Source organism: Protomyctophum bolini (assembly GCF_963924005.1).
Source record: "Protomyctophum bolini genome assembly, chromosome: 3".
NCBI lineage: Eukaryota > Metazoa > Chordata > Actinopteri > Myctophiformes > Myctophidae > Protomyctophum > Protomyctophum bolini.
This window is the reverse complement of record NC_137864.1, coordinates 21497694-21515993: the sequence shown is the minus strand read 5'-3', so window position 1 is coordinate 21515993 and position 18300 is coordinate 21497694. Positions and strand designations below refer to the sequence as shown.

The 18300-nt window shown below is 46.2% G+C and overlaps 1 protein-coding gene across 3 annotated transcripts in view; it reads left to right on the top strand.

Annotated features, from left to right (window-relative positions):
• The window catches only part of LOC308312700 (uncharacterized protein), a 36321-nt gene extending 28242 nt beyond the window's left edge, over positions 1–8079 (top strand). For 2 of the 3 annotated variants that reach the window (XM_080759391.1, XM_080759389.1), the window contains exons 23-29: positions 231–646; positions 1298–1459; positions 2314–2378; positions 3297–3387; positions 3513–4063; positions 4711–5060; positions 6515–8079. In XM_080759391.1, coding sequence (XP_080615517.1) covers positions 231–646; positions 1298–1459; positions 2314–2378; positions 3297–3387; positions 3513–4063; positions 4711–5060; positions 6515–6892 — 2013 coding nt within the window. In that variant the 3' untranslated portion in view covers positions 6893–8079. The remainder of the gene's footprint in view (positions 1–230; positions 647–1297; positions 1460–2313; positions 2379–3296; positions 3388–3512; positions 4064–4710; positions 5061–6514) is intronic. The other variant, XM_080759390.1, reaches the window with a different exon arrangement.
• The last annotated feature ends 10221 nt before the right edge of the window (positions 8080–18300 follow it).

Genomic DNA, 18300 nt, shown 5'->3' with positions numbered 1-18300 from the left:
TCTCTCGCATGGCTACCTGGACCAAGGTAGATTAATGTTATCTCGGGCATGGCGTTAACAGTTTAACCACATGGACTATGTTACCATTTGTTAATTGTTTAGGAAACGACTCCGCCGTGGGGCTCTGTTCACAAATCAACATTTTCAGTCGTGATATTTTTTTTTTTATCCAATATTTCCACATATCATACTACATACATGCCTAATATAATATTTTCTCTACATTTCAGGTGAAGCCGCTCGCTCAGAGGAGAATCAAGCTGAACAGAGATCTGGGTCGGAAAGGCAGCATGGACGCTCCTCCCACCTCGTCCTCCTCCTCCGCCCCAGACAGATCTACCTCCAACAGCACCTCCTCCTCCTCGGCGGGCGGAGGCGGCGAGAGGAGGAGAGAGCGCTCTCCAGACTCCAGGGACAGAGCCCTGGGAGAGAGCAGGGACAGCCGAGACAGAGACGGCAGCAGGCTGGACAGGGACAGGGACCGAGAGAGGGACAGGCTGGACAGAGACAGAGAGAGGGACAGCAGGGACAGGGGACAGGAGAGGGTGGCGGTGACGGTGGAGAGGGACGGAGACGGGGAGAGGTCCGTACGCACGGAGAGGAAGAGCTCCACGTCGTCGTCTACGGCCGCGGCAGCAGCTGGGAGGTACGTAGGATGTGGTCTGGAGGGAATGTTCCTTAAACCCATTTAGACCTGAGGCCCATTCTACAAATGTCTCCTGACAGTTTTCTGGAAAACCTCATGTTCTCAAACATTACGGTCAAGGACCCCCAAAAAGATCTGTATTTGGCCATCTGAAAATATGTCATTCCAGGGATCCCCCAGAAGCAAAGATTTGAGTTGAAATATTTGCTCTGAATGAAAAAGTGAAAAATACAAGCTACGAGCTTGTAGATCTGCTATTTCTCAATAGCTAAAGTATAACATAATCACACCAAAAGGGGTTCCCGCCCAAAATGGGTTAAATCAGAGCGCCCAGCGATTTATAGCAGCGGAGCACATTTAGCGACGGACCGGATGTTATCCCGGATGTGGCTGAAGTAGCTAGATGTAGCCAAAACACTCTAGAGGCGACAACGGGAGGTATGATTAATTCTAACACGACTAGCGACGGGACCGCGATGGGCCGTCTTAACACAATCTTTTCTTATAATTGGAAGGAATGATTTAGATCAAGAGTTAACGTTTTAAGATTTTCGATCTCGTCGGCTAAAATGGGGGGGGAACATATATTTTTTGTTTTTATGCCAAAGGCAATTATTTGTACAGCAATGATGAGTGAAAATGTGCCTGCAGGTCTGTGTCTCTGGATAAGATGACCATCGCAGAGCGCAGCGCCATCGCCAGGAGACCAGGGGACGTGCAGGAGAAAGGCAGCTCCTCCTCCTCCTCCAAGGACAGAGGAGCACGGGGAGGCTCCGAGGGCTCCTCGGAGAGGGACAGACCCCGACAGGACAGGTGGGTCTCTAAACTCAGAGAGGGACACACCCAGACCCCTTATAGAGGGACAGACCCCGACAGGACAGGTGGGTCTCTAAACTCAGAGAGGGACACACCCAGACCCCTTATAGACGGACAGACCCCGACAGGACAGGTGGGTCTCTAAACTCAGAGAGGGACACACCCAGACCCCTTATAGAGGGACAGACCCCGACAGGACAGGTGGGTCTCTAAACTCAGAGAGGGACACACCCAGACCCCTTATAGAGGGACAGACCCCGACAGGACAGGTGGGTCTCTAAACTCAGAGAGGGACACACCCAGACCCCTTATAGAGGGACAGACCCCGACAGGACAGGTGGGTCTCTAAACTCAGAGAGGGACACACCCAGACCCCTTATAGAGGGACAGACCCCGACAGGACAGGTGGGTCTCTAAACTCAGAGAGGGACACACCCAGACCCCTTATAGAGGGACAGACTCTTTTCTATCAATTTCACGCCCTGGTCACATTTGTCAGTGTCACATTCCTGAGCTGTGATGATCGGCTGGATGCTCAGTAGTAGTCTCCTACCTGATAGACGGCAGGAGGGTAGAGTTGCCGGTTTGATCCCGGGCTGCCTATTTTAAACTTGGTGTCAGTAAAAAGGAACATCAGAGGTGCAGCATGGTGACAGGGTATATCATGTTTGTTTTTAGTGTTTTCCAATTCAACATAAACAAGGCGGAACCAGGCAGAAAGAGCCTGCTGTTTAGTCGGTCAGGGACCAATCAGAAGTCTGACAAAAGGTGAATTGTGTGTGTTTGTGTCTCTTGGGGTTGTATAAGGACAGTATTTAGTGTGTGTGTGTGTGTGTGTGTGTGTCTCTCAGGGGGTTGCATAAGGACAGGCCAGAGAGGACGGTGGTTTCGGGAGAGAAACCTCACAGAGAAGCAGGTAATTAGACTGAATGGAACCTTAATGAACTGTACTTCACTAGTAATCACCAACCATTGATCCTCTGTCGTCTTTTCTGTCTTCATCTCCCTCTCTCACCTTTTCTATTCCGTATACGTGAGTCTGTGGTGATATATTTCTGTTTTAAAAATGTGTTAAAATATTTCCTGGCGAAAGGTAAACGACATCTCCAGCTGCTAAGACTACAAGCTGCTTTCGGTTTCGTGTCTCTGAGACGTGTGACGCGTATGAAAAATGGACATTTAAATTCATATTTAGAAAATGTTTCAGATGTAAAAAATAACAGACAAGATCTAGTTATCAGCTAAAACAGTGAAGTGGCTCTGCATTTAATAGAGACAACGACAAATAGTAACTTCATCTCTAAAGGACTCATCAATTTATGTTTAATAACCCATTTTGGGCTCGAACCCCTTTTGGTGTTTGAAGCATTATGTTATACTTTAGCTATTGAAAAATAGCTAGGTCTGCTATTTTTGAAAAATCGTGAAAATGTGGCACAAATCTTTGAATATAACGACAGTGGTGCGGTCAGGAACGAGACGTAGTCGAGTTCCGCAAGCATCACTGAAGTGGCAATAATCACGTTAAACCACACCCTCGTGTGTAATATTGCTCTTAAAAATAAGAAAATCGCTGAAAAAACATACAGTATATTATTTTTAATGACAGATTTAGTCACTACGACCACAAATGTCCCAAGAAACTATCTAGCCTATCCACTGAGTTTGCTGCGCTCTGGGAAAACAGAGCAGCTGAATTCTTTGTTTTGATTAGGTGTGGAGTGGTGCTCGTTTAAACCACGGCTAGAAGGCTGTTTCAACCAATCAGATTGCTTCCTCGAAACAACCTTTTGTATAATAAGTGTTAATTGTCCCATGGTGTGGTGTGTGTCAGCAGTGAAGGACACTGAGGAGTCTGGAGGGAAGAGAAGGTCAAAGATCAGCCGTAAAGCTCTGATCCGTCACACAACGGCGCCCTCTAGCAGGTCAGTACATTAATTACCCCCAGTGGTTTTCAACCAGTGGTCCTTGATGGGGGTTCCAGGTGGTCCCCACCCCCCAGCTAAACGATGCAGAGTTCGTAACAAATGTGGCCCTTTGGTTTTTCCAGCGCTCGTCCTGCCGACAACGACTCCAGGAAGGACTCCGGAGCCCACCAGAGGGTCGCCGGTGGTTCCAAACCTGCCCCGCCCCCAGCTGCCGCCGCCTCTCCCGAGCGCAGCCCCACCCCCTCCCCGTCCCCCCCCAGGCCCGAGGAGCCCCTCATCCAGCCGCCGCCTCGCTCCAAGTGGGAGCGTGACGACGAAGACGAGGCCCAGGAGAACGGACTGGAGGTCTCACCTCCTCCTCCTTCCTCCTCTCTCCCCCCTCCTCCTCCTACTCTCCCCCTTCCTCCCCCCCACCACCCCGTCAGGAGCCGCCTGGGGGTCCCCCCTGCCGCCACCGCCCTGCCGATGGACCCCAAAGCCGCCAGGAGCGAGGCGGAGAAGAGGGGAGGAGCATCGGCGGCGCTGGAGAAGAGAGGAGCAGGCAGAGGGTCCAAAGAGGGAGGAGTCAACAACCCCTCCTCCAGAGCGGCCAATAGGACGAGAGGAGCAAGGGAGAGAGGAGGAGGAGCGGCCGAGGAGGGGAGGGGCGGAGCTAGGGATGAAGGAGGAAGAGGTTGGTTCTGATTGGTTGAGTGCAGTTGGTTGGTGGGGAAAAGTACTCATTTGAAGTATCAATGGACCATATGCAGACCGCGGCCATCTTCCCATATAAGTTAATGGCAAGGTGCTAACTAGGTGCAACTTCCCATAGGCAGCCCATTCATCCAAACAGAAAGGTCCTATCTGATTGTATTACACAACGTCAAACTCACCGACATTGCAGCTGTATGAAAAGCCTTAATTATCCTCTCTATATCCTTCTAAGTGTTGCAATTTGGGAGTGCTCGTTAGATATCACTCAACTGCCCCGATTACCACCTGCACATAATGCAGGAGTCAGAGAATGTTGTTTTTACTGAAAACGAGTGCTTCCTAACTCAAGCAAGCAAGATGGCCGCCGTCTGCAAACAGTTGACACTGGGTGAAAGAAATAGATTGCAAAATCGTGGGATAAAAAATATTGAAAAAAAGTGCAAGTATTGCCATCAAACTATACTTAATGTACCAAAAGTAAAAGTAATCATTATGTAGAATTTTCCCATTTTACAAGGTATCATAAAAAAATCTTCAAGCTCACATGTCTCATTGCTTGTGAGCGTGTGCATGTGCTATTCCTGGAGGTCTCTCTATCTTATCTAACTCTTATCTCTTTCTCTCTAGGAGCAAGGGACGAGGCTAGGGGAGGAAAAGACGACGGTAGAGGAGGAGGAGGCGCAGCGAAAGAGGCGCGAGAGGAGGCGCGGGGAGGAGTAGGAGGAGCCCCCCCAGGGGGAGGGGCGGCCGCGGAGCCCAGGAGGTCGCGGCTCTCGTCGGACCTGGGCCGCGAGACGGACGAGGCGGCCTTCGTGCCCGACTACAGCGAGGGTGAGGGCTCGGACGCGGGCGGCGGGGGGCGCGGGAGCTCTCCCAAGAGCTCTGCCTCTCGCAGCCACAGCGGCTCCGCCTCCTCCCGCAGCCCCGCCCCCAGCGGCGACTCGGCCAACACCACCGTCGCCGCGGCAACCGCCACGGTAGGGATATGAGTGACGATGGTCGTTATGTAAAAGTCACTGGTTCCCAGACTTTTTCATGTCTAGGACCCCCAAATTGAGACTATAATTAGTCCAGCGGACCCCCCATTTAAAGAGATATGCCATGGACTTGAGAGATTTTTACGGCTCTAGTAGTGATTCTCAACCCGTTTTAATTTCAAGGACCCCCAGTTTGACATGCATTAGTCTACGGACTCCCAGACATTTCTATCTCAGGGACCCTAATTTATAGTGTAAAATCAATGTTAATTTATCTTGGTGTACACATGGAACCAAATTAACCCGGTTCCATTTGTACACTCTCAGAGTTATAGACCCATAACTGGTTCCAAACTATCATTATAGCTGGGGACCCCCTGGAACTCTCAAGGACCCCTGGGTGTCCCCAGACCCCACTGATGTAAGATATAGTGTATGGCTATGTGGTTCATCGATGGTTATGTAAGGTATAGTGTATGGCTAGGTGGTCATTGTTCATAGATAAATCTTCTTGTTTTAGTCGTGGCCTTTTCCACGCACTTTTCTTGGAAACGACGGCGCTGTCTGTGGTGTTCAGAATCCGAAGCCTTCTATTGCCATGACATGTAAACATGTTAGGAATTTGGTTTTGGTGGACAGCAGAGTGCAGTTACAACATTAGGACAAGTGCAAAAACAGGACAAGACATGTTGCAAAAACAACACAGTGCAATGAATCGTGAATAAATCTAAAGTGTTCGGGTCAGACTCAAGACAGCACAAGTCAGTCCATATTCACTCTGAGTGGGGGGTGGAGGGAGGATAGAGGGGGGTCAGGGGGGGACACCAGCAGCATTGAGGAGCCGGATATAGCCGTGGGGGAAAAGCTGTTTGAATGTCCGGCCTTCATAGTCCTTTAGGGAATACAACCTCCTGCCTGAGGGAAGCGGGGCAAAAACAAGTGTGGCTTGGGTTGAACTATTCACTGATGTTCAGCAATTTTTGTTATACAAAAGTGGCAATTTTTACCCTTTAGACCTCAGCTCGATTCTACAAAATGTTTTCTAAATCATGACAGTGTTCTGAAAAACCAATGTTGCTATGTTAGTGGTTCTCAAATTATTTCATGTCAAGGACCCCAGAAATGTTATGAAATTGGCTGTCAACCCCATCTGAAAATATGTGGTTCCAGGGACCTCCCCAGAAGCAAGGTTTTGAGTTCAAAACGCTCTCTGAAAGAGTATATATTCAAAGATTTGCACCACATTTTCAGGATAAAAAAAAAATAGCAGACCTAAGCTTGTAGATCTGCTGTTTTTTAATAGCTAAAGTATAACTTAGTGCTTAAAACACCAAAAGGGGTTCCCGCCCAGAATGGGTTAAGCACATTTAGATTACCGTATATTGATAATATTGTTAACTATTTTGGTCACCCATAATCGTGACATGATGTTCTCATATGGTCCCAAACTCTAGACGACGGAGGCAACGTCGACCGCGGAGAAGAAGAAAAAGAAGAAGAAGAAAGATCACAAGGAACACAAAGAACACAAGAAGCACAAGCACAAGAAACACAAGCACAAGCACCGCCGCAGCTCCACCACCGGCCAGGAGGGCGGCGACGACGCCGCCACCACCGAGGAGCACCGCGAACACAAACGCAAAGCCAAGAAGGAGAAGAAGAGCAAGAAGCACAAGGACAAAGAGGAAGGGTCCGAGCCGGAGGGTAGCGGTAAGAAGGACAAAGAGGCCCCTTCCTCTCTGGAGCCTGAGGGAAATGATACTGCCGCTGCTGCAGCCGCTGCTGCAGCAGCCGCTGCTGCAGCCGCTGCTGCAGCCGCTGCTGCCAACTAAAGCCTGTTGTTTCCTGCTTCGTCGTGGAATAGACCCAAACCTACAAGCTATAGTTTCTGGAAAAAAATCTTCCCCAACAATAGCAAAAACCTACAACCTATGTTCTGTTCTGCAAAATGTCAGAAAATACAAGCCATTATCAGAAACATATTTTCAAAAAGAAAAAATTGCCCAAACTTACAAACTTGTAAGTCTCGCTATTTTACGTAAATTATGTAGGTTTTTACGACGCACAACAAGGGACACGTGGTGCACGGAGCATAAGTTAAAGGCGTCACCGCTGCTACGCTGAGCTAAAAGCCGTCGTCGGGCTAACAAACTGGATGTTTGACCGCCTCGAAAACGGAAACCTGTTACGCGTAACTTTTAAATCTAGCACTTAGCCGACATGTTAGCAGTCATCTGTTAGCTAAAACATTTCACTTAAATCAAGTTATCATACGTTTGGAGGAAAACCTTCAAACCAGAGCTTCGCCCCAGAGCCGACCCCGGCGAGGCCTGGAAGCGGACTACCAAACTGAATGGTCTTCGTAACGGTTAGAGACCGGGCCTTTTCGGTTTACCAGTTAACTAAATAACCACGCAGCTTTTCCGGGTTCTGCCAGAGAGGTTCAGAGAGGGAGATAGAGAGAGAGAGAAGCGTGGCCTACTCTGTACTCAGGGATGTGATTGGTTGCTTGGTGAAAAGGAGACGTTTAATTTGTAAATAACTGTCCTTCCCTCTTAAAATTCCTGTTCGTTTTGAATGAGCCTTTTTGTTTTTTTTAAATCTCAGATACGGTGTCACTCACATCCCTGCGTATTGCATAACTGTGAAGACGTGACGCAGAGAGAGAGAGAGAGAGGGCGTGTTTAAAGTTTAAACGTGTAAAGATTTGTACAGGATGCTTCGAGAGGCCCTGAAGCAAAAGGCTACTATGCCCCCTCCTAGCATAAAGGCTAACACTGGAGGCTAACCGCCACCAAATGCCCCCCCCCCCGTCATGAATCGGCATTATTGTCAATCTGCGCCTAATGTATTTAGTACTGCTGGTTACTGTCGCCTATGTGTGTGTGCGTCTGTCTGTGAGAGGGGTTTTTGTGGGGGTGGATGTGACAAAGTAATCATTTAGTCTGTCAGTGGACGGGGGTACAAATGGAGATTATTTCCTTTTTGTTTTATAATTAAATAAAATGTTTTTTGATGACTTAAAGCTACTGTTTTCCGTGTGGTTTTCTCTTCCTTTGCTGACACCGTGACACTATTTTCATTATCGGTTACTTTAACTCAAATGGACCTGAAAGGTTCAATTTGTTCCATATCTCAGAGTTACAGACCCGTAAGCCGTAAGGTTCCATTTGTTACAGTCGGGGTCCATTTGTACACTGTCAGAGTTACAGACCCGTAAGTTGAAGCTACAGCAAACATGTAGGATGATGGTATATAAATAATAATATAGGCCTAATTGGCGAAAAAGTATATAATTTATCAGTTTGTCGTGAGATTTTCAAAGCACAAAATGGAGCACAAGGCAAGTATTAAAACATTCTATAACTCTTAAGTGCAAAATGTTGTTACATTTGAATGCAGTGACTCTGACTACCCACTGGGTGGGGCTGTGAGTCTAGCATTGTGGTCTACTCTTTCTAACAGTGCTGAGCTGTAAGGTGCGGTGCTGATAGAACTAATGCTTGTAATCAATAAAAGCCTACCGATACCTTATTTAACACGCATTGGGAATGAGCCACAAAGTGTGGCTACTTATTCAGGCTTGTTTCTAAAGTGTAGCTGCTTATTTGGGCTTGTTTTTAAAGTGTAGTTGCTTATTTGGGCTTGTTTCTAAAGTGTAGTTGCTTATTTGGGCTTGTTTCTAAAGTGTAGCTGCTTATTTGGGCTTGTTTCTAAAGTGTAGCGGCTTGTTTCTAAAGTGTAGTTGCTTATTTGGGCTCGTTTCTAAAGTGTGGCTGCTTATTTGGGCTTGTTTCTAAAGTGGCACTGCTTATTTGGGCTTGTTTCTAAAGTGGCACTGCTTATTTGGGCTTGTTTCTAAATGTAATTGATTATTTGGCAGATTGGGCGGCTTGTTGTTTGGACTCCCATCTATGTTGCGCTTGGGAGCCTTAATTGTACCAGATTAGTTGAAAATAGCAGATCTACGCTTGTTGATCTGCTTTGTTCATCCAATATAGGTTTAGTCGCTTCTTTTAGGCTTGTTTTCATAGTCCTGGTTTAGTTGCTTGTTTCTTTCACACTGCCTGACTGCATCGACATGGATGTTTTATACTATACGCCTTTGACCAACTCTGACCAACACAGTTTGGGTAAAGGAAGCAGAGCGTAAGAAGTCTTCGGGGGGTAATTATAATTGCGATTGCGATTTCAATAGGGCCGTGTCAGAAGCGGGTTAAGGTGTGTGTGTGGCTTGTGAATGGACCTGCGTTGCCATGGGAACAGCCTGAGTAGGTGGATTCACTGTCAGTGAGTGACACACACACATACACACACGCATACACACAAACATTTATACAGTACACGCATGCATACTCACACATACATGCATGCGCATACAGCCATACACATGCTTTTCAGGAAATGGGGTCAGATCTGATTCAGTTCTCTTCTCATGGTCGCATGATTGAATGCAGGGTTGAGGGATCAACTCCGAGTCTGTGTATCTGATGTTATGGTATCACCTCCTGCTGGAAGACACACCTCAGTGTAAAAAATAGACTTTTAGTTTTTTTCAGCACCTCATGAACCATGTTGGTCGGACCCTCCATGTTGACCCTCCATGTTGGTCTGACCCCTCCATGCCAAAGCGCCAGTGCTCGTCCAGCAGTCTGCCATCAACGAGGTGGATGTGTGCTTCTCGCCCTCAGGCGTCTTACAGGTATTAATAATAATAATTATTATTATTATCTCAGTAAATTTGACTGCCATATCTCTCTCTCTCTCCCTCTCTCTCTCTCTCTGCGTGTACATGTGGCCCTCCTATGACATCACATCCTGTCGCCAAGGCCAAAGGTTGCTAGGCAACATCACTTCTGCAGACAGTGTGCTTCTTTCCGCCCTGTCTGTCTCGCGCTCTCTCTCGTAATTCTCATGTAACTGTCTCCCCACTCTCAAGCTTTGTTCTAACTTTCTCTCCCCTCCCCCCACTCTCCTCCCGTCTCCTCTTCATTAACATTAAAATATAAAATATGCTACAGTCTATAAACAACGTAACACGTTTCATACATAATTCGTGACTCAACGTACTTCATCATGATTAAAGCTACCATGTATTGAATACAATGTAACCGACGTGCGTTAATGCCTGGGTTTAAGCCATAATGTTCCATTATTAAAAGTAATTTGGTTTGTTTGCATGTTTAATTGCATATAGAGTTCACAATACCGTCAACACGTTATGATGGAAAGTAAATGCATTGATCCCTAAACCCAATATAAACGTGGACACACACCGTCGATGTCCGAGTGTCCTTGAACAGGGACGTGCACACATAGACATCAAAGGGGGCTTCAGCCCCTGCCCTTTTACCCGTCTGTAAAACAACTGCCCTCTCCAGATCACGAATGCATCATTTACTACTATGGTGAAATAAATGCAAAACGCCACTCCTATCCATGCCATACTGGAAGGTAGCATTCAGGAGAATTCCTTTTTTTTCTTCCCCCGAAGTCTCCTGAACTACGCAGCATGGGTTGGCGACACGTTGAGAGCTTGTAGATCTGCTATTTTCGCTATATATGTTTTTGTCCAAAAGTACCCTAGCTCTTAACGGGATGTCAGCCCCTTCCTCTCTAACACTCTGTGCACGTCCCTGCGTCCCGGTCTCGCACGTCATTTGACATGGACTCGACTCGGACAAAATAAGGGACTCACTCAAGTCACAACTAGTCACTACAATGCAATGGAATAATGTTACCCTTTTAGGACCAAAGCACCTCTACCCCCATGCCGGTGGATCATGCATCTACCAAGTCTCAACCCAGCACTCTTTAGCTAGTGGAGATGTATGTTGTACGTGTACGACATGGATTTCTAAACCAATATGTTCAACCCAAAATGCTGCGTTCAAGTTCAGGAGACTTCGGGGGGAAAAATGCAATTCTCCTGAATGCTGCCTTCCAGTATGGCATGGAAAGGAGTGGAGGGGCATTTGCATTTCTTTCACGTAGTAAACGCTGCATTCGTGGTCTGGAGAGGGCAGTTGTTTTACAGACGGGTAAAAGGGCAAACTGTCTAAATCTAATCTAACATCTGCTGTTTGGTGTGAGAACTGATGTATAGAAGGCATTTGTAGAATCGGCCTCAAGCAGAGACGAAATGTTTTTATAATCGTCATGGGGGCGCCCCCCCCGCCGCCGCCGCAACGGGGGCAACAGTTGTTTTCTTTCCACCCTAAACCCAAGCGTTTAGGTTCTAAACACTTATTTGTAACACTCCTTAAACGTGTCAGTGTTTAGATTATAAGAGCATGTTTGTTTAAATGCCATGATTCCAGCACTGAGTCATCTGGTAGGCTCCTCCTTTTCATTGTGAACAAGTAGCCTAAGCAGAGTACAGTACTGTACCCTGCGCGATTACAAAGTCAATGCAAAGACGAGAATTGTGCGAACGGGCGTGGCACGACTTGGCGCGGTACAAACGGGACGAACCGACTAGGCGAATATACTGTACATATTCAGGTCTAATTCATCATGGGGGCTCAAGCCCTGTCGCCCCCACGGAGTCTACGTCACTGGCCTCAAGTCTAAATGGGTTAAAATCACCTGTAGCCTGTTGGTGTTACACAATGGAAATGTGCACGCACAGACACACACACACACGCACACACACACACACACGCACAGTCGCACACACACACACACACACACACACACACACGCACACACACACGCACACACACACACACACACACACACACACACACACACACACACACCCACACACACAGTGTTATGGTTCTTGAGGTGCTGAAAACTGAAACTGTCTGATACTGACACCCAGTGACCTGCAGGTCAGTGTGTGTGTGTGTGTGGCTGCGTGTGTGAGTTTCACACCCAGCATGTGTTGTCCCTTGAGGCTGTCATGTCAATCTAGTTACCCGATCATAACTATTGATTAATAATCTTGTGTGTGTGTGTGTGTGTGTGTGTGTGTGTGTGTGTGTGTGTGTGTGTGTGTGTGTGTGTGTGTGTGTGTGTGTGTGTATTGGAGCAATTGCGACATCGAGCGGACAACCGTGCGTGTGTGTGTGTGTGTCATGAAACACTTCCTCATAGATTATATTATTTGTTGGCATGGAAACGTGGCCCCCTAGGGGCACCGAACCACACTGCCCTAGATACGTGTGTGTCTGTGTGTAATTGAGCGTGCACGTGTGTAATTGAACGCTCGTGAGCATGTGTGTGTGTGTGTTGAATCAGGATGTCTCCACTTCGTATGATTATGTCATGTTTATTTCCCTATGCTTGTTACTGTGCACACACACACACACACACACACACACACACACACACACACACACACACACACACACACGCATGCACACACGCGCACACACAGACGTTTCTATTAGCCTATACTGCCACTGTACTATAATCATTTCAGGTTTTCTGTTGGGGTGGAGTGGAGTGGGGGGGGGAGTGGGGGTGTGTCCATGAACAACCTAACACCTTATTGTTGACCTGTACAGTGACTTTTTTTACCTCTGACCTCATACAATATACACATACTGTATTATTTACGTAGCCGTACGTCACATGACCTCAATGGAAATACAGACGCCTCTCCTCCGCTCCAGTATATAGACTATAGACCAGTGGTTCCCAAAGTGGGGTCCGGGGACCCCCAGGTGTCCTTGAGGGAGTTCGAGTTACGTGGATTTCAGACGTACACACGTACGTACACACACAGAGAGACTTGGTGCATTTATAGTTGTTGTTTTTTTTTACACCATTTTTTTTATTTCTTTATTAAAATTTTATCCCACGATTTTGTAACCCATTTTTCACCCCTGTGTCAATTATCTAATGTGATCCTCATGGTCTCTACACACCCTCCGTTATTCCAACCAGTTCCTTTCCCCTCCATCAGGCGCCCCGGCTGGCCAGGGGGAGGCAGTTTACACCATTTTAAATCACTTGTTTGCAAACTTGCAATTAAAGTATGTCTCCCATGCTAACGAAGCCCCTTTGAATTGAATTGAATTCAACTGAAATCAAGTGAAAAGTTGTCAATCACTTTTGAAATGTTAGTAAGCGTAAAGGTCTAACTAATCCTAACCCCTGAACCTAACCCCTATATTATCTAATCCTAACCTGACCTCTCCTGAATCTTTTATTGAAGTAACTTCATCTTTAAAAAGGTAAATGACCCTTTTTTCCCTCCGGCTGTTCCTGACTGGGGAAGAGAAGCGCTTGTTTACCTCTTAACCCATTTAGGCCTGACATCGAAATAAATAAAAATGTCTTCTAAATCCTAACAGTTTTCTGAAATACCTCATGTTTTTCTATCAGTGGTGCTCATTATTTCATGCAAGGACCCCCAGAATTATGTGTATTTGGCTGCCGACCCCCATCCGAAAATATGTTGTTCCAGGGACCCCCCAGAAGAAAGAATATATATTCAAAGATTTGCGCCACATTTTCACGATAAAAAAAAATAGCAGACCTACAAGCTTGTAGATCTGCTATTTTTCAACAGCTAAAGCATAACCTAATGCACCAAAAGGCGCTCCCGACCGTCAGTGATTCCCACTGTTGGTCGGTGGACCGTTCATTTTGACAGATGGTCGACTCGTTCTCACCTGTACCCTTTTTTTATCTTCTTTTCCTTTTATTTAAACATTTACAGCCACAGTTACACATATTGTGTTTTTTTATCGTACCGATGTAGGACAGTGGAGGGTTCGTCCAAAGGACAGAGTCCCCTCCGTAATCAAAAAATACAAAATACTTTATCGATTTTGAAGGGTTCCAGAATCATCATTTTACCGTGGCAAAGGTGAATGAGCAATAGTTCAGTAGAAAGGGCTTATATAATATCTATCCAATAGTTCAGTATGAAAAGGCTTTTATAATATCCATTCCATTCAAATATTTATAGCCTTATATTGGTCGTGAGGTTAAACTTTGTAAACTAACGTGCCACAATTTTTGTATTTTTCCAGTTTCCAGTATATGAGGTGACAGTACTTCAGAATCATTAGACACCCTGGAGTCGTTTTCATGTGCAATGGTGTATTAACTTTGTATTTAGGGTTTCTTCCTGGAGGCTGAACCCTTGACAGTCAAACGGGCCAATGAAATAAACAGTAATATAGTGACATCACACTATCAGCTCCTCCCCCTTTATCATACAACTACAGCTGTGGGTGCAGCTTCAGTTCAGGTGGATCACCACCCATAACCACCCACCAGGCAAACCAGGCATAATTAATGAACTGGTGGGAGTGTCCACATAAAAGCATGGTTTTAACAATTACTGTACACTTTATGGAAAAAGTTCTTCCTCCTTATATTATAATAATACCAGATGATCATGTTTTAGGGTGGAAATAAATTGTGGCACTCCATCTTTAACGCTCAGCGGATCAACCGCGTGACGGGACAGCTTGTGCTGATCTATATGTAGCCTACAAGTTGTCACATTTTGATTTTAGTTTTAGTCATAGTCTTTTGAATAGTTTTAATTTAGTTTTATCCCATAAGATTTTGGTCGACTAAATCTACAGTTGATTTAGTAGAACAAAATGTATTTTGGCAGGCCTTGATGCCTTGCGTTGTGAGCTTTTAGATCGGCTATTTTCAGCATGCAACTAATTGTAAAATGACTTATACTGGATGTGTTGTCCACTAGTCCCTTACTAACATTAATAGTCTAGTTTTTATTTGCTGACGAAATTGTCAGTAGGCCTATATTTAGTCTTAGTTTGAGTCATCGATAGCTTAGTTTTCATTTAGTTTCCATTTAGTTTTCGTCAGTGAAAAAAGGTAGTCGACCAACATTTTCCGTCATAGTTTTAGTCGACGAAAACAACACTGCGTGGAAGCAATGCTAATGCTTCTCCACGTGAACGCGCCTCTCTACCTGCGATACATACAATATCAGGGCTTCACATGCTGTAAATTACACCCAGTTTGGTGAATTGCATGTCAGTTTGTGCTGAGAGAAAGTACACACAACTTTAGTCACTATATTCACACTGATCACAAACAGTTTAGTGAATCAGGCCCATTGATCTAAGCCACAACATATATCGATTCATTGATCATTACAATATACATGCTCATAAGGCCTCACACCTAAGACACACGCAAGACACACTTGTGTTCTGTGTGTTATGGCCGTCTCAATGCATTTCCAATGGGAGTCACATGGTTTGATTACACAACCCCCCCCCCCATGCAACAAGGTTGTGTATTCCAACCATGTGACTCCCATTGGAAATGCATTTGAGACGGCCATAACACACAGAACACACAGGACACAAGTGTGTCTTGCGTGTGTCTTAGGTGCCAGTGAGGCCGGCACGTGACTGTTAGTGGGCCGCAGATGCTTTGTTGATGTTCTAGTGGGCCGGGGGGAAAAAGCAAGGCAGGCACGCCAACGGTAACCTGGGCAGCATTCCATTTCGGGTTCATGGTCCGGTCGGGAGCCGATGGTAACTCCATTTTGGGGCGAGGTCGCTTCTTGCCCCTCAGGGCGTCTTACTGGTATAATATAGTATCCACGCCAAGTCACCAACAGCACGACCGTGAGGATCGTGTGCTGCGGCCAAGTGCACCGCTATAGGCCAGCGAGCGGGCGCAACGCATTCTCACACCTGTGCAGCTAAACGGCTAACGGCTGCACGGGGACAAACGTGAGTGACCAGTACTTGAATAAGGGCCAATTTCACGGCCCCACCCCTCTCCCATTGTTACTTGCGCAAGCAGAGCGTGCAAGTAATAGTTTTGCCCGGCTCGTATGCACCGTCCCAGGCTCCCAGCCAACCCGCCACTTTTGATGCATATGCACCGTCCCAGCAAATTGTGCCTGATTTGCTGGGACCAGATTACATGGTGTGTATATGTATAACTAGCTCTCAATGATGACGTAATAAATATGTGGATTAAAGGACCCAATGCCAGAGTGTAATTGGTTTTCGATGGTGACGTAATGACGATATGTTTTAGTGTTGGGAGGATTAAAGGTAATGCTCCTGTGTAAACATGTATGTAATCTGGCTCCACTGCCGTATCAGGCACAATTTGCTGGGACGGTGCATACGCATCAAAAGTGGCGGGTTGGTTGGGACTGCACAGTATAACCACAGTATACCGCTAATCAACTTACAAATTACATATACATATATACATAGTATATGTATAGCTCTCAATGATGACGTAAGAAATATGTGGATTAAAGGAACCAATGCCAGAGTGTAATTGGTTTTCGATGGTGACGTAATGACGATATGTTTTAGTGTTGGGAGGATTAAAGGTAATGCTCCTATATGTATACATGTATGTAATCTGGCACCACTGCCGTATCAGGCACAGTTTGCTGGGACGGTGCATTCACATCAAAAGTGGCGGGTTGGCTGGGATTGCGTACGGCACAAAGTACACAGAGTGCAGTTCTAGTTTATATTGTGTTTACGATCCAAGATGGCCGCAGCACCAGGAGGGGGTGGGGCGGAGGTGAGCGGGCGGGGTCGACATATGCCCTTCCTGGGCTGCATTCAAGACACTTGCCTGACCAGGAAATATTTCCCTGCAACTTATTTTTGTTTGTTTTCTTGATGGGGGGGGGGGGGGGGGGGGGGGGCTCTTCACATGAATAGTAGAACAAACAAACAAACACGTGCGCACACACAAACACACACACACACACACACACACACACACACACAATGTTGTCTGTGTCCCAGATAGTTTAAAAACACTAATTGTTTGATGTGTGTGTCCTCATGGGTCCTAATACTGTAGATACATTTTTTTGTTCCTCTCCTCTCCCCTCCCCTCCACCCCCCTCCCCCCTCCCCTCCCCTCCCCTCCTCTCCAGCCAGTGAACTCTCCTCTCTCAGTCAGAGTGAGTCTAGCGGTGAGCGGAGACGCACGGAGGACTGCACGGCAGAAGGAACAAACAACATTCTCCGGATCTTTATTTCACGAACGGATATAACTTTCCCCGCAGTTTTTTTTAATCCTTATTAATTGCCAACTTCCCCGTGCTGTGTCTCTCAGGGCTGGTCGGGTCTGTGGGGGTTGGATTCGGGGAGGGGGGTTTGTAGAAGCACACACCGGCAGACAGCATGGATTACTACCGGGGATTAGACACAGGACGCACCGCCGCGCAGGACGCCGCTCATCATCACCAATGATCCGCACACCGGGAGGGAGTGAAGTGGAAGCCCGGCTGATGGAGCCCTCTCTCCGGTACAACTAAAGAGTGGAAGGCCGGTGGATGGATCCCTCTCTCCGGTAAAAAAAAAAGTTTATTTGATTATTAACCGTTCTGTCTAGTGTGGATTATAGTCTATCAACAAACCGTCAGACCATTGATTTAATTAGTGGGCCCACTTTCTGTGGGAGAGTGTGTACAGAATCATGATGGAACCGAATGGACTTCCATTTGGTTCGGCAGGCTATACGTTCTCTCAGGAGTTAGAAATGTAAAACTACAGCATGTTTTGTGTCGGACATTCTCCAGTCAGTATCCTGGCAGGTTTATAGGAGGCAAGGGTTGGTTTTGGGGGAGTTCCCCCAAATGTCGTTTTAATTGACTTGTAAATAGAGTAGACTCGATTCTAACAAGCTTAAATTGTCTGTCTTGCCTACATAGGGCAGTGTTTGGATGCTTAATATTTATATGATGTTTGATTATTTTATTTTTTTCACACTATATGTAGAATACAGGGTACAGTTCAAACGAAAGTCGATACAAAAACTGTTTACTTTGAGGACAAAACCATGAAAAGCACTAGACTTGTTTACACCCTCAGGCTGTAGGCTAACATTTTATTTATGATGGGTGGTGAGGTGGTCCCTAGCAATGCAATGCAACACACACACACACACGCACACGCACACACGGTCACACACAGACAAGCTGGCGTGTCAGGGGAACAGCTGTCCTCTTGTGCAGCTCCTGGACAGATTTAATAATAATAATAATATAAATATGATATCACATACATTGTATATACGCTTTTAATGCTTCATTAATAACATGCAGATGAAAACACTATTTGCCTTACAGATAATTTAATATGAAGGTAAATGAATGCATGGATGGATGTCATATCAATTATAGAGCATTACACTGTGTGTGTGTGTGTGTGTGTGTGTGTATGTGTGTGTGTGTGTGTGTGTGTGTGTGTGTGTGTGTCATGGTCATGTACTCGTGTTGCATCACGTGTGCCCCCCCCCCATC